The sequence below is a fragment of the Chrysemys picta genome, chromosome 7 (genome assembly GCF_011386835.1).
Source record: "Chrysemys picta bellii isolate R12L10 chromosome 7, ASM1138683v2, whole genome shotgun sequence".
Taxonomy (NCBI): Eukaryota; Metazoa; Chordata; order Testudines; family Emydidae; genus Chrysemys; species Chrysemys picta.
The window spans coordinates 37,311,595-37,337,362 of record NC_088797.1 but is presented as its reverse complement, the minus strand read 5'-3'; the positions used below and the strand labels follow the sequence as shown (position 1 = coordinate 37,337,362).

Genomic DNA, 25,768 nt, shown 5'->3' with positions numbered 1-25,768 from the left:
TGCTGATTAGAGGGAACGGGGGAAAGACGTAAAGAAGCCGGCCTGACCAAGACAGGAGAAAGGCATCAGAGATAGCGCCCTTCCCTAGGCCCCCCCAGAGCAGAACCGGTTCTGCCGAATTGCAAATATTCTGCCGAATAGGTCCACCTGGGGAGTTCCTCACCTTTGGAAGAGCCAGTGGGCCATTTCCGGGTGGAGGGACCACTCGTGTTGCGAGGAAAAGTCCCTGCTCAAGCGATCCGCCCTCTCATTCCGGGTGCCCGGTAGGTGGAAGGCCTTCAGGTGGATGTCGTGGGCTATACAAAAGTCCCAAAGCCTGAGGGCTTTGCAGCAGAGGGCAGAGGATTGGTCCCCGCCTTGCCGGTTGATATAGAACATCCAGGCCATGTTGTCCATAAGGACCCTGACTACCTGGCCCTCCAGGTGTAAGCGGAGGCCATACACGCCACTCGCACCACCCTGAGCTCCTTGACGTTTAGGGTCAAGTCTTGAGCCGACCTCAGGCCTTGGGTCTGAAAGTTCCCCACATGGGCCCCCCAACCCAGGTCCGATGCATTGGACACCAGCTCCAGTGACGGGGCCCTGTCCTGAATGGGACCCCTTGGAGCATGTTGTTTGGGGCGGACTACCACCATAGGGAGGCAATCACAGAGTCTGGTATGGTGAGGACCTTGTCCATCCTGTCCGTGGCCTGGGAGAACTTTGAGGCCAACCAGAGCTGGAGGGGCCTCATCCTGAGTCTGGCATGACGGACCACGTACGTGCACGCCGACATGTGACCCAAGAGTTACAGGCAATCCCTGGCAGTTGTCACCGGGAACCTTGTGACCGAGTCGATCAGACCTTTCAGGGTCTCGAATCTGTCTGGCAGGAGAGAGGCCCTGGCCGACACTGCATCCAGGAGCGCCCCGATAAACTCTATGCATTGAACTGGGACTAACGTGGACTTGGTGTTGTTTACCAACAGGCCCAAGGTGGTGCACGTGGACAGGAGGAGCACCACGTCACCCCTCACCTGCGACTGGGAGGTGCCCTTGACAAGCCAATCGTCCAGATAGGGAAATATCTGGACCCCCTGGCGCCTGAGGTAGGCCACTACCACCAACATGCATTTTGTAAACACCCTGTGGGCAGTGGACAGACCAAACGGGAGGACCGTGAATTGGTAGTGATTCTGTCCCACCACGAAAAGGAGGAAGCACCTGTGCCCCTCGAATATGTGGATGTGGAAGTACGCGTCCTGCAGATCGAGGGCAGCGTATCAGTCCCCAGGATCCAGGGAGGGGATGATGGAGGCCAGGGAAACCATGTGGAACTTGAGCTTCACCATGTACTGGTTCAGACCTCGGAGGTCCAGGATGGGCCTGAGCCCCCCTTTGGCCTTTGGGATAAGGAAATAACAGGAGTAATACCTCTTGCCCATGAACTTCTCGGGCATCGCCTCTATCGCTCCTAGTCCTAGAAGCCACCCCACCTCCTGCTCGAGCAGAGCTTCATGCGAGGGGTCCCCCAAAAGGGATGGGAGCAGGGGGTGGTTGGGTGGGGAGGAAGTAAACTGGAGGGTGTAACCCCGGGAGATGGTGTTGAGGACCCTTTGCTCGGAGGTCAGCCACGACCCCTCTGGAAGGAAAGCACACAACCGGTTGGAGAAGGGAAGCTTTATTGGGGGGGGGGGATCTCTGATGAGGACTGGAGGGATGCCCCTAAGCATCCCATCAAAAATGCCTTTTCCCTGCCTGCTTGCCCTTGGAGGACCCAGGCTGGGGGGCAGGTTGAGACTGCCTCTAAGGGTGTCTCTTGTAGTCCTACTGCTTCTTATGGGCGGCCTCGTACTTCGGGAGGGCAGCCTAGGCGGGAATCTGCTGCGGCTTAAACTTAGGTTTTACCGGAGCCAGGACATAGAGGCCCAGAGTCTGGAGGGTCATGCGGGAGTCTTTCATGCCATGCAGCCTTGTATCCGTTTCCTCTGCAAACAGAGCTTTCTCGTCAAATGGGAGATCCTGCATGGAAGACTGCGCCTCGCTGGACAGCCCATAGAGTGGAAGCCATGACGCCTGTCTCATGGACACCACGGAGGCCATTGATCGTGTGGCCGTGTCCGCAGCATCTGAGGCTGCCTGCAGGGATGCCCTAGCGGCCGTTGCCCCTTCCTCCACTAGCGCCTTGAACTCCTTCCTATTGCGCTCCTGGAGGGAGTCCTCAAACTTAGAGAGCCCCACAGATTGAATTCATACCAACCCAGGAGAGCCTGGTGGTTCGCCACTCGTAACTGGAAGCTCGAAGATGAATACATTTTCCTTCTGAAAGAGTCCAGTCTCCGAGAGTCTTTGTTCTTTGGGGTCAGGACTGGCTGACCCTGCCGTTCCCTGTGGTTGACCACCTCGACCACCAGGGAGTTGGGCGCCGGCTGGGTATACACGTACTCATGCCCCTTAGTGGGTACAATGTACTTGCGTTCCTCCTTTTTAGAGATGGGGACCAATGAGGCCGGTGTTTGCCACAGGGCATCTGAAATCTTAGCCACCCCTTCATGGAGCGGCAAGGCCACCCTACCCAGTGCCGATGGGGACAATACGTTAAACAGGGAGTCCAAGGGTTCCTCCATCTCCTCTGCCTGGAGGTGTAGGCTCGCTGCCAGCCTCTTGAAGAGTTCTTGGTGGGCCCTGAAATCCTCCGGTGGGACGGAGGGGGGCAGGGCCGCAATCGCCTCCTCCGGGCAGGGCAAAGAGGCCGTGCGGTGCTCTGGGTGTTGACCCACACCAGAGGGTTCACCACCTGGTCAGACTCCAGGCACGGTGCAGAGGACATACGTCCCACTGACTCCTTTCTCAGGGGTCTGGAGAGCGGGGCCGAGAGTGCTTCCAAAGCTCTGACCACAGAGCGAGATCCCACTGGGGGCTCCACTGGAGGTCACGGTGCCCACTGGTACCATTGGGCCGGCCATGACACTCGGTGCCACTGTACCTGCTGTGGCACTGGTGTGGCCAGCTGTCCAGGTTGGTTGTCCTGGCCCATCGAAGGACTGCCATGAATGGAGACCCGGCTGGTGTAAGATCTGCTGCTGTCTCTGGACTGGGAGGAGCAGCGGTTCCGGGATCTACGATGGCCACGGGACCATGATCTTGACGTGGAGGACCGGTACCGACAGTAATAGCTGCTCCGCGAACGGCCTGGACGGGCAGACCCATGACGGCGAGACACCGGTGATCAACACTGGGGGCTGTGATGTCTTGGCGGAGATTTGAAGCGGGAGTCCAAGTGGGAACGGCATCGACGACCGTGCCGTGACCGACTGCGGTACCCTCTCTGAGACGAGGACCGACGGTGACACCCGCTGCGGTCCCGTCGATATGTCCCGAGGCACCTGGAGGGCTTCAGGCATGGACGGCATCCGAAGGGGCCAGGCTACTCTGCTCAACTTAAGTTGGAGGCCTGGGGCCCGGTCGGGATCGAGGACTGCCCGACATGGGCCTAGCCTCTGTCCCAGACTTCCCTTGGTGCCGCTGCGAAGAAGGAGTCTTCCTGGTCCTCTTGGCGTGCCCAGAGGACGGGGAGCGGTGCTGGCTGGTTGATGGCACCAGAGGGTTGCCACGTACTGACGCCGCAGTACCGGGTACTGGTTCGGAGTGCGTGCCAGGGTCGGGGTCAGCGCTGACTCTATCAGGATGGCCTGGAGCCTAATGTCCCTTTCTCTTTTGGTCCGAGGCTTAAACGACTTGCAAATCTTGCACCTTTCGCTGATATGGGTTTCTCCCAAAAAGCGCAAACAGTCTGCGTGCAGGTCACTTCTTGGCATAGAATGCCTACAAGAGCTGCAGGACTTAAACCCCAGGGCGCAGGGCATGCCCTGGCCCGGGCTCACTGACTAACTAAACTACAGGTACTAACACTGAATGAACGAACAGTTCTGGGGACGAGCTACAACAACGCTGGAGCAGAGCAGTTCCGATGCACCTTCACTGGCGGCAAGAAGGAACTGAGGGTGGCGGGAGCGCGCAGTTCCCCTTATACCGCGCCAGGCAGGCGCCACTCCAGGGGTCGTGGGGGCACTCCCCCCCCTATGGGTACTGCTAGGGGAAAAAACTTCCAGCACCGGTGCACGTGGCGAGCACACACACCTATTGTGGAATACACATGAGCAATCACTCGAAAAAGAAATAAATATTTGTCCCCATTTTACACATTGATATGGTGAGGCATAAAGAGGTTAGGGGCCTGATTTCCAAAGATGCTAAGCACTCCCAACTCCATAGGAAGTAACTGGGAACTACAAGTGCTCAGCACTTCTGAAAATCAGGTTGTGACTTGCTTGAAATCACCCAGGAAATCTGTGGCAGATATAGAATCAGAAACCCACATATTCCTCCCAGTCCTGTCTTTTAATCACAAAGCCCCTGTTCCCCCATTAATAATTGTGCTGGGGTAGTTTTCATCTTTCATATCTATGTGTAGGCCCATTTCAATATCATAAATGGAAGAAAGCTTTGGAATTGTCTAAAGTTCTCTTAGCGTTTGGCACAATCCATTCCTTTTCTAGTTGCGTTTTGTTTTCTTCTAACATTTTACACATGAATTTGGAATTCTACATTCTAGGGTAAATAAATATGTTTTTTCTTGACTAATTTTCAGTGGACAGAGCTAATCACTGACAGTTCAGTTATGAGCAACAAAAATGCTCACATTTGAAAAAGGATGAAGTATTAAATGCTTTTGACTCATTTACGTTTTGTAACACAGCTGGCTGCCAGTTCCCATTTCTACTTTTTATTCCATGGCAGCAGATGTCAGATCAGAGAGAACAAGATAAGGGTTATTAAATACTAACCTTAAAACCCCCAAAGCCCTCCTTCACTTAATTTTTGCAAATACAACTTGTGTTTTCATGGAAAAATGAATAGAAAAATAGCTAGCAGCAAAGAGTACCTGGTCAATATCAGATATTGTTTCCCTTTTGGGGAATTGAAGTATTGTTCTCCAAAAACCAATTTTCAGCTTTTAGGAGGTGAAAGGGTCCAAAAATCTTTTTTTCTCTTTAAATTTGAGAGACTAATTTATTTTTTTCTTTTCAAGCATGGAAAACATTTTAAAGGCACTTTTCCCTACTACTATTCCTCTGTGATAGGTATAATGACTTTTGGCAAAGGGAAATTAGCTAATGTTTTTCAAACCACAGCTTCATCAGAAACCTGCACAGTCAAAACTTTCTTTACAGAATCAGATTCCCCTTTCACAGAACCATATTTTCAGAGTGCTTTCAAAAACACCTCTGCAGTGTTCCTTAAGAAATTATGCACTGAACTCTGTGCATATGCAATTACTCAGTTTGCACATGTAAAATTGGATTTTTGCAGAAACAATTAAGGAAACCCTTTAAAAATCCAGCCCATAAACCCCATTTTCTAAACAAACACACATACACACACAGTACACCCAGATCCTCTTTCTTTATCATCCTATATTTCATGCCATGGCAGTACAAACATCAGGAATTAGGATGAACTAATTTCAGCCCACCTTTTTCAGAAGTTATTTGTATGTCTGCTGCTTTGGTACAGTCATTGAGCCACACTGCCTTTGCTAACTGGTAAATTTTTCTTTGATTTTTCTAAGGGTCATCTGTTCCATACAAAAACAAAGTGAATCCCCCCAAGCAAGCTAAACTTAGAGGAGGTACTTGTAAACTCACTACAGTGATTCTGATACATCACAGAAATAGTAGTATATACCCAGGGATTGAAAATGGTGTTTTATTAGCCTAAAACAGGTGACAGGTGTGTAATTTTTCAAGGTAATTGCACTGCACAAGACCAAACAGAAGCTCTCCATAACTGTCAGTGGTTAAATATTAAAATTAAGTTTAGTTGGGTTTAACAAATTCGTTGATAAACCCTCAAGTCTGTAAATGATTTCTACTTTCTATCATGGAATAAAGACCACTTTCAGTAATGAGCATGCCAACAGCGGGCATGCAGTTTTGAAATATGAAAGTTTTCATGATCAAGAGGAATTCATCTTGTTATTGCACATAACCCTCTAAAAGGATTTATGTACATGGCAATATTTGGAAGACTGTGATGGAAAATTCCTATGGGATGAAAAGAGTTAATCAGGAACCACGCAAATTGGTTTGTATAGCCATGAAACTCCCACATCCAGTAACATGGCTGTTCTCATTCTAAAAGAACTTAAAATAAAACAAAAACAAAAGATGATGAAGGTATCCGTACAGCTTAGATTTAATAACAATGAGGACTTGGGCTTGGATCCAACCTCCACTGAAGTCAATGGAAAGACTCTCACTGACTTGAAGTGGGCTTTGGATCAGGCCCCATGTCTTTTAATGAGGCAGATGGGTATAGATGGATATAAACAGAGAGTAAACACAAGTGATAATAGGGGTGTGTGTGTATGTGTATGTATACGTATATATACATACATACACACACATACACACAAACACACACACGCTACATATTCAATTTACCAGTGTTTTATTTACTGCAGCACAAATCCTTCGCTTTGATATGACAAGGAAAGGCTAACTGGGGCTAACTATTCAAGATATACACAGTATTACAAAATTATGCCTCCACTGTAGATCATACAGCATTTAAAAAAAATCAAAATAAATAATACAGGCGGATAAATTTTTTTTTTAATTCAATTGCTGCTACTCTTATGGGTACTGTCAGTGTGGTATGGCTGGTGTTACAGGTAAAACTTCCATTAGCAATAACTGGAGCGGTGTGCCTAACATTCTAAACACAGGGCTGAACATTTACCCCTGGAAGTCTGGAAAACATGAGGGTGCTAATTACTAATAATTAATGGCATGTAGCAAACAAACAAATAAAATAAAAACAGGCACATATCACTCTTTCCATTTCTATTTTTTAATGTATAAATATTAAAAAAAAAAAAGCATTTAGATCGGCCAGTTCCAATTTTAGCCACAGCAGCAGCTCTGAGTCTTGGGGACATTACTACTGTGCCCAGCAGGGCTTTTTCCTATTCCTCTGGCAATAGTATTTTGCAAACAACAGCTTCAGCAAGAATTAGGACCTATGCTGTGCGTAATACAATGATGAGATATAATTCAGTTATACTGTGTGACTGATGCTATCGCTCTAGATAGAATTTAGTAGGGCTTCACTCAATTTCATTCATCAATGTAGTACATGGGTACACTTAAGCACAAAATACACAGGAAGCAGTCATTGCATAGGGACCTCAGTGCTTTCTTTTTCTTTCTAAGTCTACATTAACAAGGAGGTAATAAATAAGAGAAAAAACAAAGGAATTCTAAGTGGGTTATTCCTAGCCCTAGTCAACCATTTTTCTATAATACACTTACAATTTTTCCTCTGTCTCCATTCTCCTTTAAAAGTATACATAGCAAGCTATAACAGCTTGATATTTTCAAATAGAGTTTGTTCAGTACACTAAAGGTAAAATAAAATAAATCAAAAACAAACGCAACAATAAAAGTTAAAAAAAAAGCAAATAGTTAAACTTTCTGTATTGCTTCTTTACATGGTCACCATTCACAAATGAGCTTATTTTTACACATATCTATCACACTTCTTTGCACGCACTGGTGTACAGAGCAGGGAATAAATGTGGTGCTTACCAGCTTCAGAGAGGTCTCTGAGGGAGCTGCTGAGTGCACTCCTTTTCAGTCCCTCCCCAGTGGCATAGCTGTCATCCAGGCAGGCTCTGTTCAGCGTCCCATTGCCAGATTCTTTTTTGAGGCTGGAGCACTGGGAGATGCTTGGACGTACCACACCTTTCTGTTTTTCTAGCTCAGCTGAAACAAAGAGAATGATTGTACAGTTCATAGTTATTGACTATAATGAAATGGAGCCAATGACATGGCAAACCAAATATTATGTATCCAGAGATGTCAGTTGATTGTGGAGTTGAACTGTACATGGAAGAAAACTTGATCTCTGTCCCAGTGGCTTTATAACATAACATATGCAATGAAAGGATGTTACATGCTGGAAAAATATAATAAAATCCTATGTTTAGACAGATATATATCTGCAGCTTCCAGTATGTTCATTTGCATAATGGCTACTGAAGCAGCAGCAAACATGATGCTTTTCAAAAGAATAAAGTTTGATATTAAGAGAAATCGAGTCAAAGTTCTTCTAAAGTCCATCTCCAAAAGACAAGACCTCTTTTTAAGAAGCCACTTAAAATAGCCCTAAAACTTACAATACAATTTATTCACCCTATTTGGTACAGACCTACCCTCTACTTACTCATCAGTTGGTTTTTGCTGGTGCTTAAGATATATTTCCATTGCAATTACATAGTACACTAGCTACCAGTCAAAAGATCCTGGCAGAAGTTTTAGGAATCACTGTTTTATCTCTAAAATAATATCAAAGCCACAGATGGGGAGCTACATTATTTTAAGTCTTAAATCCTGATGGATTATATTACATATATCTTAAACAGATTCACTAATGTTGATTAGTTTGAAAATGCTCTATTATATGTACCTTTGTACTTACACTCTATTCTGTGCTTTTCCATTTCTTGAACTTCTGCAATAGACTCTCTCAAGTCATCCGTAAATTTCTTTCTATCCTGAGGATTAGGTGCATTGAAATTTATTAGGACTTTGATATCTGCTCCTGGAACAGCTGATGTAAGCCGTATGCCATTTGGATAATCTGTGGGTGGGGAGGGGGAAGTGGAGAAAAGACAAGGCTAAATAATTTTTATTATCTTTAATTTTATTCTCTTCCATTTTTACTTATTTTTTCACTAATTCTCTGTTACCATTTTCAAACCCTGGACAGACGGCAGAGAAAAGCAGTTTTTACTACCACATTCAAAAACTCAGAAGACCATTTTACCTGCTCAGAACCCAGATGTATTTTCTAAAGGAAAATAAATCTCACTGAACATCCACATGGACAATTATAACAAACACACAAGTGAAATCTGTTTGTAGTAGCAATGTCAGTTAAAAAAAAAAAAAAAAACAGGTTTGGCTGATTTGCTCAAAGGGACAACTTGTTTAGGCCTAAGCTAACCTTGACTGAAGTAAAGTAAATCCCAGCCAGTTTCCCTGAATTTAAAAACAAACAAACAAACAAACAAACAAACAAACAAACAAACAAACAAACAAACAAACAAACAAACAAGCTAACCAAACATGTCTAGTTTAAATGAAAACATTAACCCTAACATTATCAAAGACCTAAACAATACTGCAGCAAGCAAGCAAACAAAATCTATTGAAGTTTGATTCAGTAGATTGCAAACAATGACATACTTTATAAATTAAAAAAAAAGAACAGGAGTACTTGTGGCACCTTAGAGACTAACAAATTTATTTGAGCATAAGCTTTCGTGGGCTCCACGAAACCTTCTGAAACCTTTATAAATTAAGTTTAATAGTCTTATTCATTATGGGCCAAATTTTCAAAACTTTCTCAGAAATGATGCCTGGCATCTTTGCACATGAAATTGCTAGCATACTAACAGTCTCATTTTACATGTGTTCATCTGGCTGATTCGCAACTATCCAGTCTGCACATGCAAACAACTGTAAGTGCAAAATTTACAGATGTAATTTGAGATAGTTGGTCAGGGTCGCCTTGAAAATATAACACTTAGGTATATAATTATAGTGGACATAACCGAAAGAAAGCCTAAAGAGCTCAAGAGACAGAGGGGCTTAGTGAAAATGCCTCGAGGAATATTAGAACTTTCTATATATGGAACTGCTTAACTTAACGTTCCATAATAAATACTGAGGTATTTAAGCTTTATACACTCGTTCCCTTAAGCACAGATAGTACTGTGCAGCTTGGAAGAAAAATCCATGAGAAAACACATGAGAAATCCATGAGAAAACTCTTCCCAACAAATCTGATAATTTATATTCAATTGTCCTGATCCTGCCACCTCACTCATGTGGGAGTGGGAGTTTTGCTGAGCAAAGACTCTAGCGATAACCCTCAGAATATTATAGATTCTTTTTGGTCATTTTGTTTTGGTTGTTTGTGAGTAAACAGGCAGGATGTGTTTGTATGTGTGACTTGTAATGTTTTGTATTAACCTCAGCTCTCCAATAATTTTTCTGGTATAATGTTACCCACCAATGTCAGAGTAAAAATGTGCTTATTCTGTAGGGCATGAACAGTGACATCCTGACCTTTATTTACAACAATGGGGATCATTTTCAAGGCAGTTAATTAAAACCCACTGTAAATGATGGGGCAAACGGCCCTTGCTTATCAGATTGTCTTCATTTTAATTTTTGAACTAGCTGCCTGTAGTCCAGTTGCGCATCTAACATAGCAGACCTTAACAGCTGGTCACATGAACATCTGCCAGTTGAGCAGAAAGGTACAGACACACACAGAGATATACACATAATGAAGATTTTCTCCACTACAGAAAATGGTTTCAGTTTTTGCTTGAACTGCTGACCCCTGGAAATGAGGCCTCACACAGTCTTAGAACATGTGCAGGAAATAATTTAATAAAATTTCTTTCCTGAGCCATCTGACCTTATTGATCGGCAGAAGGTCCACAAATTAAACTGATAAGAACAGATACTACACTTGGACCACAGCTCAGAGAGAGCTAAGTAAATACAGATCTCTTCCATGTATTAAAGTCCATGATCCTTTATTCCAACACAGGGTGCTTCCAAGTGCACAACTAAATGGAATTCAAGCCTTGTAGATTTCTATTTAAGCAGAAGAACAAATCCTCTCTCATGGCCATTCACTCAAGAAACACCATCTGGTGCGAGACAATTTTTACCCCCAGCTGCCAAGGTCATTGTGTTCCAAAAAAAGTATTACACTGCCTTAAAAAGTGCAGAGTCAAATACAGCTACAGTTTACACAAAGACTTATGCACCATCCAAAGCATACATAGTTTCAACCAAAAGGGAAAGCAGGCCATTCACCTTTCTTGAGTGGAGGAGGAGCCAACTAGCTAGTCAGTTATAAACCAGAAAAAGTGAAGAACTTAAAAAAAAAAAAAAAAAGAACATTCATAACAGCTGAGCAAGGAAAGGTAAGGCAACTTGATAACTATGAGGACACCTAGACAGAAATTCAAGCTAGTGAATTGCACATATAAGTTCTACTACACAGACCGAACTCCCCAATAGCAAACTCCTATGGCCAGCGCTGCTATCAATACAACTGATATTCCTACAGCAAACACTGACATTCCTACAGCAGCAAACATTGACATAAATAATTTAGGTGCTAGCTGGACTCCACTAAAAATACGTTGCTAACCTTAACATTTTTTAAATTACTTTTGTTTGTAAATATAAATGTTTTCCTTGTGGCCTATTTATGCAATAGAGATAAATGCCATACTTCCTTGTCTGGAGCCGACAAATCCCATAATATATTTTACCCTTATCAACCGTGCAATGCCAATAATTTCAGTCGACTCAGCATCAGCCAAATTGAAAGGTTTCGCTCCCTTTGCATTAGTGACACTGGCCTCAGAATGAAAGGTTTCAGAGTAGCAGCCGTGTTAGTCTGTATCCGCAAAAAGAAGAACAGGAGGACTTGTGGCACCTTAGAGACTAACAAATTTATTAGAGCATAAGCTTTCGTGGACTATAGCCCACTTCTTCGGATGCATCCGAAGAAGTGGGCTATAGTCCACGAAAGCTTATGCTCTAATAAATTTGTTAGTCTCTAAGGTGCCACAAGTCCTCCTGTTCTTCTTTTTGGCCTCAGAATGTTCATGAGCCCCATTCCCTGAGAACAAGCTGATTCTGATAGCTTCAACATGCAGACTTACTGGATGGATTGATATTGGTTACTTGCCTGCTCTACTGGCCCTGCAGTACTTTGAGTTAGTCTCCTCTTACCCACAGGAGTGTAAGAGAATATGAATTTCCAGGTTACAGGGGACTAGACTTTCATTGTTTGCACATTCTGAGCTCTTTGTCCATAAATAATAGCTTATACACAGGTTAGCTGCACACTTTGGTTTTAAACTTCTTTGGAAAACTACTTTTATTTTGACAGTTTTAAAAAATTTGATCAGGCTTTACTTTCCAACACAAGCACACTTCAGGGCTATGAGCGTGACTGATTCTGTTGACTCATCTGCAGGATCCTTGAAGGATGGACACAACATCTTCGGTGGGTTTGCTCCTTTCCCTTTAAGAAGCCACCCCAAGGCTTCTCCCATATGGGGATCTAAAGTGTTCCATCCTGTCTTCCCTCCTGCTCATTGTGCCTGCACTTCTGCAAGAGGCAATACATAGTGAGATGGCTTGGGCTGCAGCAGCATCAGTCTATGGGTGGCACTCAGAGCTAGGTCTAATTTCCACTGACTCCAATATACCATATGTCTTTATGTTTACACAGAAGTGGACAAGAGCCAAGAGGTTTATTGATAGCAAAAGGCATGGTGAAGCATCTCTAGGATTGGGCTAAGTCAGTAAGTGTGCCCTCTATTGAAGGTGTATGTCTGATCTTTGCCAGTGTAGTTTGCAGTTGAAGTTATGTTAGATCTGTAGCTGCTTCTGGATGCCCAGGTGACAGCAGAGGCAGACACCTATTTTCATCTATGACCAGGCTGTAAACATTCCTATCTGATGTGGACTGTACCTGAGTGAGTCATGCCTTTGTAACCTCACAGCTAGATTACAGCAATAAACCATAATTGTAACCCTTTAAAAGTCACCCGGATTCTTCAGCTCATGTAAAATACACTAACTTGTTTCTTTATTTGGATGAGCCATTTGAGCATGTGACCTCATTTTCAGGGGTTATGGGAATGGCAGGCAAGGAGCACCTTGGAGAAACCAGAAACTATCGTACCACTGAACCACACTGGATTTGTTACGCAGTTCAAGGTTTTGGCTATTATCTATAAAGCCATACATGGTCTGGGTACAAAATGTCAGAGAAACCTCTTATGTCCGATAGAAACAGCTATGCTTGCTGCTAGATTGCTATTGCTATTGATTCCTGGGGTTCAACTCTCCAGGAGCAGTGGCAAGATAATCATATGGAAGGCCCCTTCTGGCTGTCTCCTGGAGACTGCGTTTGGTACATCTAACGGGCGAAGCATTTAAATTACCCCGGGAACACCTGGGGACAGGAGATGCAGGTTTTTAATACAAAAACTTCATCTAACTATATTTTGTATTTATCTTTTAATTATGCAAGTTCCTTAGGTACTGAGTTGAGTTATAAATCAGTAAAGATATTAAATAAACAAACAGTGGCTGAGAGACTGTTTTACACAAATCTGTGTCTCAGTCATTACTTAGAACTACATGTCTGTTAATTGCAGCTGAAGATCAGAAAAGGATACACCAAATTTGTCCTCACTGCATCCATTCTGAGCCAGATGTGACTCCTATCCTTAAGCCAGAAGTCTTTCGACATTCCTGCTATTTTCAAAGAGCATCTTGTATTTAATTCTAGGGCTACACTTCACTCCTAGACCTAAGAAACTGATGGGCAGCTCTTCATCCTGATATCAGAAAACCATACGGAGAAAAGTAGAGAAAGACTTACACTGATTCTCAAAAAGAAGAACTTGCATTCCATAGAGGGAAAAGGACTGTCGAAAACTGTACGTAACCGAATTCTTCTTCTTTTGAAAGATCTTGGTGACCTGAAAATATCAATTAAAAAAACCCAGACAAAATAATAAGGTGTTCTTTGATCTGAACGTCAGTGGAAAATATTCAACTATAATAGTGAAGCAATTCTATGCACCCTACTTTAATTACTCTTGGTACTGGCATATCAGAAATATATATATATTTTACCCAAAGACAGCTTCCAGTCTGCAATACAGTAACTATTTGCTACTTTTGTTTTTGTTTTTTCTCCTGCACTGGAACTGGTCTATAGGGATACGATTCTACAACCTTTGCTTGCAGAAAGATAAACAAGGCTTGAAAAATGTACATGACCCCTACCACCGAGAGGGCTTGGGGTGAAAATATCTGTGTGTTACCATATCTCCCAAGGCCACTGCCCCTAAATCTTAAAGAAATGAAACAATTACATATTGTTTATTGAATGTAATTGAAAAATATGTCATTCAACAGAAATTTGCTATGTCTCCTGCTTTTCCCTCTATCCTTGATCAGACTTTATCTTTTAGTTATTTTCAGACTGTTTTCTCTCTCCCTCTAACCTCTTACTACCCTTTCTCTGCCACATAGTTGTTTCTGTCTCTCCTACTCCCCCCAAAATCTCTCAGTACTTGACTATATAGTACTCCCTTCTATTAACTTATTCTATCAGCCTCTTCCCTCCCTTTGCTACCCTCCACCCTCATTCCTATTCACTCCTTCTCTTACTCCTCAAATGTAGGGCTTGAGAGGTTTACCAGACACTTGGGGTATGTCTACACAGGCCACATGAGTGAGCTTCCAAGCTACTTCTGCCACCTCCCTCCCTAGGCTTCAGAGCCAGAGCTCCAGTTTGAGCCGCAACTTCAAAGCACTGTCTACACAGATATTTTTAGAGAGCTAGCATGAGCTCCGCCACCCCAAGTCTGTCGACCCAGGCTGAGAGGCTCACTTCCACAGGCTGTGTAGATTTACCCAAAATAGCTCAAGGACTAAACCGCTCACTAGTCCGGGAGCTACTCTCAGATAAAAAACTGAGCCAACTCACAGGGACAGTGGTAGGATTCCCAGTGTGTGGTCTGTGGGATTATCTTTTGTAGCCTCCCGCTAGGAGGTGTCTGATAAGTCTGAAGCACGCATCCCTTCTGGCTACTAGATGGCAGAAGGAGCTTTTCCTCTCTCTGTCCTACAATGAGACTGCAGAGAGGCAGAACAGGGCACAGGCCTGGAACTCAGGAGACCTGGGTTCTATTCTGGGATCTATTGCTGACCTGCTATGTGACCTTGGCCATGTCTCTTCACCTCCCACTGCCTCTGATTCTCCTCCTGGCCCTGGTCTCTCTTGTCCGATTAGACTGTGTTTGTACAGCACTTACCTGATTTTGACTGAGGCCTCTAGGCACTAAAGAAATACAAACAACAACTAAACCTGCTCTTTAGCATCTGTTTTTGGGACCTCCTCCACCGTGACTAGATCCTGCCTCTGCTGCAGCTCACAGCTTGCTCAAGTTGTGGCAGAATAAAATTGACTCAGTTCTTGTTAATTTTAACTTCTGGATATAGAGTTCCCCATTTGCACCACTGATAACTAACGAGACTCTGGTCAGTTTTCACTCGGATACAATTTGGCAAAGCTATTAGCATCAGACTAAGGGAGACAAAACACAGACTGTTTGCAGAGGATGACAGTGTTGCATTGATTTACACTCATGATCACATTTGGATTTGAAGGTTATTTTTCCATTTTTTGAAGGAAAGCCTGCCTTGTTCAAGCTCTGAGTAAGAGTACAAATGATAAATAGTGAGCAGGCAATGTACCGATCACTATCACTCCTTTTATTTGTATTTTTAAAAACACTGGGTCAAGCTAAACCTATGCTGGGAAAGAAAATCAACTGTAAAACATATTTCAACATAATCAACTTATATTCAAGGGAATAGACACGTCTGGATCATAACACATCAACTGAACACAGATCAATAGCCAGGTGTAATTACCCTTTCCTGTTTCATCTCAATAGCTAGATGAGCCTTTTTTGAAACAGGTAAACTGGAATTATCACAAATATTTTCTGCAACAATAAACTATTGTACCAAACCACTTTCTTATAACTAATAGTAGTAACGAGAAAGAATCTTCAGGTTTCAAAAGAAAATCATAGAATCTCAGAATTGTAGGACTGGAAGGGACCTCGAGAGGTTATCTAGTCCAGTCCCTAGCACTCATGGCAGGACTAAGTATTATTTAGACCAGTGGTCTCCAAAGTGGGGTGCACAAGAGGATCCTTGGGGGTGCGTGGCAGGAGGAGCGCTTTTTTTGCTTTTTTGGTTGCTTCAGCGCGGCAATGGGTGCGTGCTCAAAATTTTTTTTACTGATAGGGGTGCGCGATCAAAAAAGTTTGGAGACCACTGATTTAGACCGTCCCTGACAGGTGTTTGTCTAACCTGCTCTTAAAAATTTCCAATGATGGATATTCCACAGCTTCCCTGGGAATTTGTTCCAGTGCTTAACCACCCTGACAGTTAGGAAGTTTTTCCTAATGTCACCCTAAACTGCCCCTGCTGCAATTTATGCCCATTGCTTCTTGTCCTATTCTCAGAGGTTAAGGAGAACAATTTTTCTCCCTCCTCCTTGTAAGAGCCTTTTATGTACTTGATTAAATATACATTTAGGAGATTATCAGTGATTATGCGCAAAGCTACGTTTTAGTCACAGGTATTTTTAGTAAAAGTCATGGACAGGTCATGGGCAATAAACAAAAATTCACAGCCCCGTGACCTGTCCATGACTTGTACTATATATCCCTGACTAAATCTTGGGTGTTCTGGGGTGCTCTGGGGGCGCTAGGGGGCACCTGGACTACTGGTGCTGGGGGAGCTCCGTGGTGCCCACTGGTGCTCATGGAGGACTTTGGGACACTCGCTGGTGCTCGTGGGGGATGCTGGGGAGGGGTGCTCCAGGGCGCCTGCTAGATCTCAGGGGTGGGGGGCCAGCTGTGACCACCGCTGCAGGTGCTGGCAGGGGCCAGCCCAGGACCACCGCTGCCAGTGCTGCTAGCGGGGGGTGCCCCAGGACTGCCGCTGTTGCAGGGGGGTGGAGTGGTGCGGCTGGTCCCAGGGCTGTCAGAGCTGCTCGGGTGGCTCTGGGGTCAGGCACACCTGCAGGGTGCAGAAGTCATAGAGGTCCCAGAAAGTCATGGAATCCGTAACTTCCGTGACGGACTCGCAGCCTTAATTATGAACAGTTGGACACGAACTCTTCCTAGACTACTGAGGCTCAAGATCATATTCACGGGTCACTAGAACACAATTTGGATTTTAAATAGTGTCTCTGATTTTATCCATGACTCTTAGTTTTTAAATGCATTTGAATTATAAAAATCCAGTCTCCTGTCTCATGCACTGGGTGTCCATCCTACAAATAAATCAAACAGTGCACAATACAAAAAACAAAGGAGTCCTCAGCCCATCTTGACTCAAACAACTACTAACCAGCTAAAGCTAGATAATAAAAATAACCCAAAGCCATGGCTGGTATCCCTTACCAAAGGCCTGGGGGAAATGACGGGCTTAGATGTAAAGAGGTATTAATGATATTCATGCAAGCAATACATAGCCATAAGAACATGCTTTTTTTCCTGTAGATTTGCTAGAACTGACTTAATTTATTAGAAGGATAAACTCAACTAGTAGAACTCAATTTCTAAAATTCAACATATTTGCACGGATATACTCACTGCTCAGACAAGAACTTCCCCTTGTAAACTAAACTCTTCTGTTTCCTCCAAGGGGTGTGTATGTGTGCGTATGGGATGGGAAGGGGAACCTATGTTGCAGATAACTAGAGGATACAAAATCCTTAGTTTACAGCTGTTTAAATCCAGATCCATAACACTGTCCCTGTTAGCACATATGGCCTTTTGGTTTTTCAGTGCCCTGACTCCCATGGAAATCAATGGGAGTTCAAAGCACCAAGCTCCATCCAGATAGTGCTCAGCTCCAAGAAGGACCAAGGGCCAGATTTTTAAAGGTATTTAGGTGCCTAAAGATGTACCTACATGCATAATTCCCACTGAAATCAATAGAAGTTAGGTACCTAGGCACTTCTGAAAGTCCCGCTAGGTCCCATCTACACCTTAGGCACCCCAATACCTTTAAAAGTCTAGCCCCCAGCCTTTAGCAAGATCTGCAAAACATTTGCATTTTAGAAAGCTGGACCTTATAAGCAAGGAAAACATCATCATGTCCCAGAAAACCTGGTTGATAGTGCTAGTAAAGCTCTCTAGCAAAATACCCTTCAGCCATGGTGCCAAAAATATGATGATAAGACTATCTGGGCAAAGGTTAAGCTGTCTCCCTCTAAGCAAAGATAAACAAATGAATGGCAGCAGAAATCTAGCAATGAAAATATAGTTTTCTACACATTTCTTAGTATACTTAGGAAGTCTCTCTACTTATCAGAATCTGTGTGCTAATAAAAGCTTATCTTAAAAAAATACATTGTATCTGAAAATACATACCACAAGGAGGTCATTAAATAAAAATATTTCTCGCTGGTGCAGACCAAGCTTCTGAGGTTTATTTGGGTCTGGAACTTCAAACAACCTACAGTAGCAAACAAGTCTCCGGTGGGGTAAAGAGAGAACCTATGATATACAGAAAAGTACAATGCTGATCTCAGTTAATAAAGAGCATCCTTCTTGCCTGAAGTCTTTATGATTATGCTAATACTTCTAATATCTTTAGTTCTTTAAGACCAATAGTAGACTGTTTTTCATCAAAGGATGAATAATATAACAACACAGATATATCTGCTGCAGAGTTGAAACAGATTCACAACACAATGAAATCATTAGGTCAGATATTCTGTAGGGACTTGTATCCTGCACATTGAAGCCAATGGGAGTTTTGCTACTGACTTCAATACGAGCAGGAGCAATCCCTAGTGTATATAGCTATAAAACATTGAGTAAAATAAAGCAGAAAGTGTGATCACAAAGCAAAGTGATTCCGTTTTGCTGCACACTTTTAAATATCTAATACCAAATAACAGGGGATGCAAAATTATTTCACCTTTTGTGAGATGGTGAATACACCAGGCTTTGGTGGGTTTTTTTGTTTTTAATTGTTTAATTCAATCTATACATTTGTGACATCAAGGCAAGGTGGCATGCACATCAGGAAAAAGTAAATGCATTTTCAGTCTGACTTCTTTTCTCATGCTGATAAGAAAACCAATAATAACTTCCCACTTTCTTCCTTGAAACATTCCTGCCTACAACATCTACAGAAAATAGTTATTCTGAACCTACTGAGACTTCATGTCTTTCAAATGCAAATAAGATTATTCTGCCAATCCTATTAAAAAGGGATGTTTTAAATTTATATTTTCATGTAAAGCATAGAATATTCCTTTGCACCTAGACTTGTTTTTCTTATTTTAAATGAACTATTTTATTACAACCTCTGATTCTGTATGGGAACAGTATGGTTTATTAGGCCAAGGAAGCTGAAAAGCAGAGATTATTAGTAAGTACACACTATTCCTTTAAATCAGTGGTTCACAAAACTTGTTCATAGTATGGCCTATATTTTAATATAGAAACTGATACATGGACACCTTCCCCTCCTCTTTGTTATTTCATTGGGTGAAATCCTGGCCTTATTAAAATCAATGAGATTTTTGCCACTGACACCAATCGTGCCAGAATTTCACCCCCAATACCCGTGTGGTACTTATTCTCCTGGGGTTTTTGCCAGGGGAGGACAGTTTTAAAACCTGGCTAATGCTCTACAGGAATCCGGCTGACAGAGAATGCTAGAGAAAAGGTGCTGAATCAGTTTTCCCTTGAGGTCACACCTGCCCACTTTTGGTGCTGGACAAGCTGTCATAGGCTCCCACCAGAGAGGGCTTAGAGGTGGGTTATGCTGCTGCATTTCCCCCATCTCCAGACAGACTTACTTCCCCTTGGGGCTGGCAGCCTGGCATCTGCCACTGCAAAATGACAGACTGTAAGGAGTAAATTGAGCCTAATTAATGTAGAGTTAACTACAGTGAGACCTACATATGGAATTTAACTGAAAGGAAAAATGTATTCATTCTTAATCAACAGAAGTGTCCTCCAGAGCATTTCCATAGTCTGCAGGCATTTCTAAACAAACACCTAGGAAGTACTAATAGATACTTTCATTAGACTATGAAACAAAGCTTTCCACCACACTTAAAGCTTCCATGTTGACTGCTCATACAAGGACAGCAGGAGGCAAGCAGATTAAAAGCAATGCAGAAGTACATTCTCTGGATCATCCTAGGGTAAAATATTAATGCAAAGGAAAATGATCATAATAAAAAAAATCATTAAGAGTCAAATTTGTAAAATGACATCTAATCTTTTGACAGAAGGTGCTACGTTATAAACACAGTACAAAGCTAAGTCAGGTGATGGGGAATTAGCATTTATATTTGCTTTTCACTGCTTTAAAATAATTTTTGAAAAACGGTTTTTACTATTATTGGCAACACAAGCCTGAGATTAAAATAAGTGGAACACTTCATAAGGAGATTCAATTTTAAGAATATAATTGAATTTGTGTTGGACTTCAATTTTTATTTAATGCCTGGTGTACTCATCTACCTTTGAAAAAAGAGCTGCAAATTAATTGGCAATATCCTCCTAGGAAACAAACAACAAATACTGAAACATACTAGGAATAGTTGATAAAGTGAGAGCTAGGTGATGGGGTGTGCCTTTTGGGACAGAATCAATGCAATTTTCATTTTTGCATAGGGCACCCTAGATAGTCTGGTGATAATTTGCATTAGTAATGCACAAATAAAAAGACAGAGCATGAGAAAAAACAAAATCTAAAAAACTCTAGGCAATGAATTACAAACAAACTACATGAAGAAATTTTTTTAATTCTTAGCAAATCTTTATACCTTAGAGCATGAACTGACTTCTGCAGGAAGTGTTGGCATGTTTTTGCTAAGTCAACAGTGAGAAAAGTTTGCTTAAAAGATAAATCAACTGAAAGAAGCCTACATTTTGAAAAAGCCAAAAATACAGCAGAAAAATATTAGTGTTAGTAAGGGATAATCCTGAATATTAAACTGCTTCTGATTAGTGTGGTTTATAAAGCATGAATCAATATGAAAAGGAATACCTACACAACCAAGTCCATGATGCAGAGATCCAATCTACAGTAGAAAGACACATACAAGTTTGTTAAACTTCAGAGAAACACAGTACTGTACCATAGCAAGTAAATATTTCATGGTCTTACTATGAGTAAACTCCTATAAAGTAAAATAGGTGGCTATTTCCTGCATTTTCTTTCACACAGTAAAAAAATTCTCATCAAATGCAGCTGATTCTATGAAAAAACACTGCTTCCGGAAAGGCTGTTAAGTGTCCCTAACTCCATTGACTGCATGGGCTCAGCACACTGCAGGATCAAGCCCTGTGTCTGGAATGCTATGTGCGTGAACCAGACAGGAGCAGAAATACATACGTTACTGTCAACTGAAAGTTTTATATGACAGTAAATATGACCCCCCAAAACACTATAGAACAGTCAAGACGTTTTTCCTTTCCCCCTTAAGCATATGGTGTAAGACACTATTAGCTTTCTCATTTTTGGTGACACCTTCCCCCAGTTCTTCCAGGGGGTCTTCAGTTCTCCCTCATGCCTTAATTCCCCCGCATCGGAAATAGGAAACAGGATCTAATCCATATTTTTCTGTGATCTGCTTTAAACCAACTGGGATAGTCTCAGGTTAGATAAATAATACTTAGCACTGATCTTCAAAGCTCTTTACAAACAATTGGGCAAATCTTGAGATCCTTCCTCAGTTTCTAATCTGTCCTTACTCACCTAAAACGCCCTATGGCAGGTAACAAGCTGAAACTCAAATGGGAAACAAGGATCCATTAAAAACTGCAGCACAACTTCAGGAATCAGTTGATTGAGGTATGGGAGTTAGAGGGTCTGGGTTTTACTTCCAGCTTTATCACAAATCTCCTTTGTGACTTTGGGCAAGTCATTTTCAAAAGGCGCCCAACATGAGATCTCCATGGGCCTGACTTTCAGAAGTGTTGAGTACCCGGAACCCCCACTGACTTCAGCTGCAGGTTTGGGCGGGGGGGAATCCAAAAACCAAGGCACCCCAAATTAGTGGACATTTTTGAAAATGCTGACATGAATTTCTCTGTGCCTCAGTTGCCTCATTTCTAAAAAGGGGATAAAAATACTTCCCTCCCACACAAGGATGTTGTGAAGAGAAATTAATCAATGATTGTGAAGCACTTCAAGGTCCCTGGATAGAAATCAATGGCTAAATACAAAACAGTCAGAATCATACTCAGCACTTTTGTGAACTAAGTAAATATTATTATCCCGTTCCTACAGATAGAGAACCTAAGGAAGAGGAGTTAAGTGAATTGCGAAAGCCTAGAGAGGGAGGGAGTGAGTCTCAGAACCAACATTAGAACTCAAGAGAACTTGGTTCCCAGATTGTCTCTTAGACCACAAGATTACATCAGTCTCCAATACAGATCTCCTGTCTTTTAAACACTGGCTTCTACAGCCTGTTTTAAGGAGGAGGAAATACTGACATCAATAAAATCTTTAATTAAAGGTATAAAGCTGAAATATGTTTTTCTAAGACATCACTTTGCAGCAACATGCTCCAGTCCTTTTGAAATATAATCACAGAAGAGGATTAAAATGCAGACATTTCAGAGCCAAAGTTCAGGATTGAAACTAACAGGGAGAATATGTGGGTAAAACAAGATACATTTTATCATCTTTATTTAAAAAAAAAATTGTTATATTCATAACCTCACCATGCATAGATGTGCGCTACCGTCCAGGCTAGAGTGCAGAGAAATGTTCACTTGCTTAGTGAAAGTTCTGAAAACAAGGCCATGTTTGTAGCAATTGTATTACAGTGACATACTTCCCATATTTTGTCATTGTCCAGTCCAATTTACATTTACACAAAGCCTCAGGTCTGAGCATCCCTTGCCCTGCAACTCTCAGTCATCTGGCATAATCAGCTTAAGTTTCAGTGCAAAATTAACTTACTGGTTTCTTTCCTACGATGAGTTTTTCGACCTTTTGGACCTGGGATACATGATCCTCGTTTGTCTTCAGTTCCCGTTTGCGGATTCGCTCATATATTCCAATCAGCATCTCTCGTGGGATGTCTTCACCATCATCTACGCCTGCAGAAACCAACAGCTCTCATTACCACTTTGGCTTACAATGACCTGACTAGCAAACACTGGCTCCTCTCCACACTTACAGCTCAATAATGTGGGCTTCTTAGCAAGAACAAGATAAGGACACAGGTACTGTTTATTTACCTTACTAACCATAAAGAAGGTGTTGACTTGTTTATAGGGATCCCGGATATACCTGTTAATCTAAGTAGTTCTGTTCCATGACTTAATATAGTCAAATAATCTTCCAGCCAACAAGTAGTAGTAAGCCCTTTTCTTATTCATTGGCATTTTGCCAATCTTACAGCAGAAGAAAACACAGTTATATATTAAAAAATAAAAAAGTGTTACTTTTCACCCCCTCATCACCACCATGCATCCACTGATTGAAATATTTTAATTGTGAATTACACTTTTGATTATTTTTTTTAATTACTATAGCAAAATTTGCCCACAACAAGAGTAATTCCCCAAGCAAGCCTTCATAGCTACTAAGGCAGATGGTGAGGACCTCGTTGAGGAAATGGTTGTAGGGGATAACCTTGTCTCGAGTGATCATGAGCTAATTCGGTTTAAACTAAATGGAAGGATTAACAGAATTAAATCGGAGACTAGGGTTTATGATTTCAAAAAGGCTAATTTTAATAAATTAAGGGGACTGGTTAGGGAAGTGGATTGGGCTAACATATTTCTGGATCTAAAGGCGGATGGCGCCTGGGATTATTTCAAGTTGAAGTTGCAGGAGCTGTCGGAGGCCTGTATCCCAAGGAAGGGAAAACGGTTAGTAGGCAAGAAATTCAGACCAAGCTGGATGAGCGAGCGTCTCAAAGGGGTGATTAAGAAAAAACACAAAGTGTACAAAGAGTGGAAGAGGGGAGGGATCAGCAAGGAAACCTACCTTATTGAGGTTAGAGCATGTAGAGATGGAGTGAGAAAGGCCAAAAGCCGTGTAGAGTTGGACCTTGCGAGGGGAATTAAAACCAATAGTAAGAGGTTTTATAGCCATATAAATAGGAAGAAAACAAAGAAAGAAGAAGTGAGACCGCTGAAGACTGTAGGTGGAGTGGAGATTAAGGATAATCTAGGCATGGCACAATATCTAAACGAATATTTTGCATCAGTCTTTAATGAGGCTAATCAAGGGTTTAGGAATAGTGGCAGCGTGACAGAGGGGAATAAAGGAGTGGGGATTGACATTACCGTATCCGAGGTAAAAGCCAAACTTGAACAGCTTAACGGGACTAAATCGGGTGGACCGGATGATCTTCATCTGAGAATATTGAAGGAACTGGCGCGGGAAATTGCAAGCCCGTTAGCAATAATTTTTAATGAATCTATAAACTCAGGGGTGGTACCGTTGGACTGGAGAATAGCTAATGTGGTTCCTATTTTCAAGAAAGGGAAAAAAAGTGACCCGGGTAACTACAGGCCTGTTAGTTTAACATCTGTAGTATGCAAGGTCTTGGAAAAAATTTTGAAGGAGAAAGTAGTGAAGGACCTTGAGGTCAATGGCAATTGCGACAAATTACAATATGGTTTTACGAAAGGCAGATCGTGCCAAACCAACCTGATCTCCTTTTTTGAGAAAGTAACAGACTTTTTAGATAAGGGAAATGCGGTGGATCTAATATACCTCAATTTCAGTAAAGCGTTTGATATGGTACCGCACGAGGAATTATTGGTTAAATTGGAAAAGATGGGGATCGATATGAAAATCCAGAGGTGGATAAAGAACTGGTTAAAGGGGAGACTGCAGCGGGTCGTACTGAAAGGTGCACTGTCAGGTTGGAGGGAGGTCACCAGTGGAGTTCCTCAAGGTTCGGTTTTGGGTCTGATTTTATTTAATCTATTGATTACTGACCTCGGACCAAATGTAGGAGTGGGCTGATAAAGTTTGCGGATGACACAAAGTTGGGGGGGTATTGCCAATTCGGAGAAGAATCGGGATATCCTGCAGGGAGACTTGGATGACCTTGTAAATTGGAGTAATAGTAATAGGATGAAATTTAATAGTGAAAAGTGTAAGGTGATGCATTTAGGGATGACTAACAAGTATTTTAGTTATAAGCTGGGGACGCATCGGTTGGAAGGCGAGGTATATCTAGTAGGGATAAGGAGGTGCTGCTTCCGTTATACAAGGCACTGGTGAGACCTCATTTGGAGTACTGTGTGCAGTTCTGGTCTCCCATGTTTAAAAAGGATGAACTCAAACTGGAACGGGTACAGAGAAGGGCCACTAGGATGATCAGAGGAATGGAAAACCTGTTGTATGAAAGGAGACTCGAGGAGCTCGGTTTGTTTAGCCTAATCAAAAGAAGGCTGAGGGGGGATATGATTGCTCTCTTTAAATATATCAGAGGGATAAATACCAGGGAGGGAGAGGAATTATTTCAGCTCAGTACTAATGTGGACACAAGAACGAATGGATATAAACTGGCCGTGGGGAAGTTTAGGCTTGAAATTAGACAAAGGTTTCTAACCATCGGAGGGGTGAAATTTTGGAACAGCCTTCCGAGGGAAACAGTGGGGGCGAAAGACCTCTCTGGCTTTAAGATTAAGCTAGATAAGTTTATGGAGGGAATGGTTTGATGGGATAACGTGATTTTAGTCAATTGGTCAACAATGTGCCATCGCTGGTAAATAGTATCAATGGTCAATGAGGGTCTGGCTGGAGAATCTTGCCTGCATGCTCGGGGTTCTACTGATCGCCATATTTGGGGTCGGGAAGGAATTTTCCTCCAGGGTAGATTGGCAGAGGCCCTGGAGGTTTTTCGCCTTCCTCCGCAGCATGGGGCGGGGGTCGCTAGCTGGAGGATTCTCTGCGACTTGAAGTCTTTAAATCACAGGATTTGGGGACTTCAACAGCTGAGTTAAGGGAAAGGGGGTGGGTCAGCTTTTGTGGCCTGCATCATGCAGGAGGTCAGACTAGATGATCATA

General features: G+C 42.6%; 1 protein-coding gene across 27 annotated transcripts in view; it reads right to left on the bottom strand.

The window, feature by feature from the left end:
• The window catches only part of IQSEC1 (IQ motif and Sec7 domain ArfGEF 1), a 683,881-nt gene that overhangs the window by 13,540 nt on the left and 644,573 nt on the right, over positions 1-25,768 (bottom strand). For 13 of the 27 annotated variants that reach the window (XM_024102960.3, XM_042849590.2, XM_065551201.1 and 10 more), the window contains 6 exons: positions 22,694-22,833; positions 20,775-20,804; positions 18,127-18,252; positions 13,539-13,638; positions 8,523-8,684; positions 7,631-7,807 (listed from right to left, as the gene is read on the bottom strand). In XM_024102960.3, coding sequence (XP_023958728.2) covers positions 7,631-7,807; positions 8,523-8,684; positions 13,539-13,638; positions 18,127-18,252; positions 20,775-20,804; positions 22,694-22,833 — 735 coding nt within the window. Of the gene's footprint in view, positions 1-7,630; positions 7,808-8,510; positions 8,685-13,538; positions 13,639-18,126; positions 18,253-20,774; positions 20,805-22,693; positions 22,834-25,768 lie in introns of all 27 variants that reach the window. The other 14 variants (XM_042849588.2, XM_042849589.2, XM_008165516.4 and 11 more) reach the window with 3 other exon arrangements.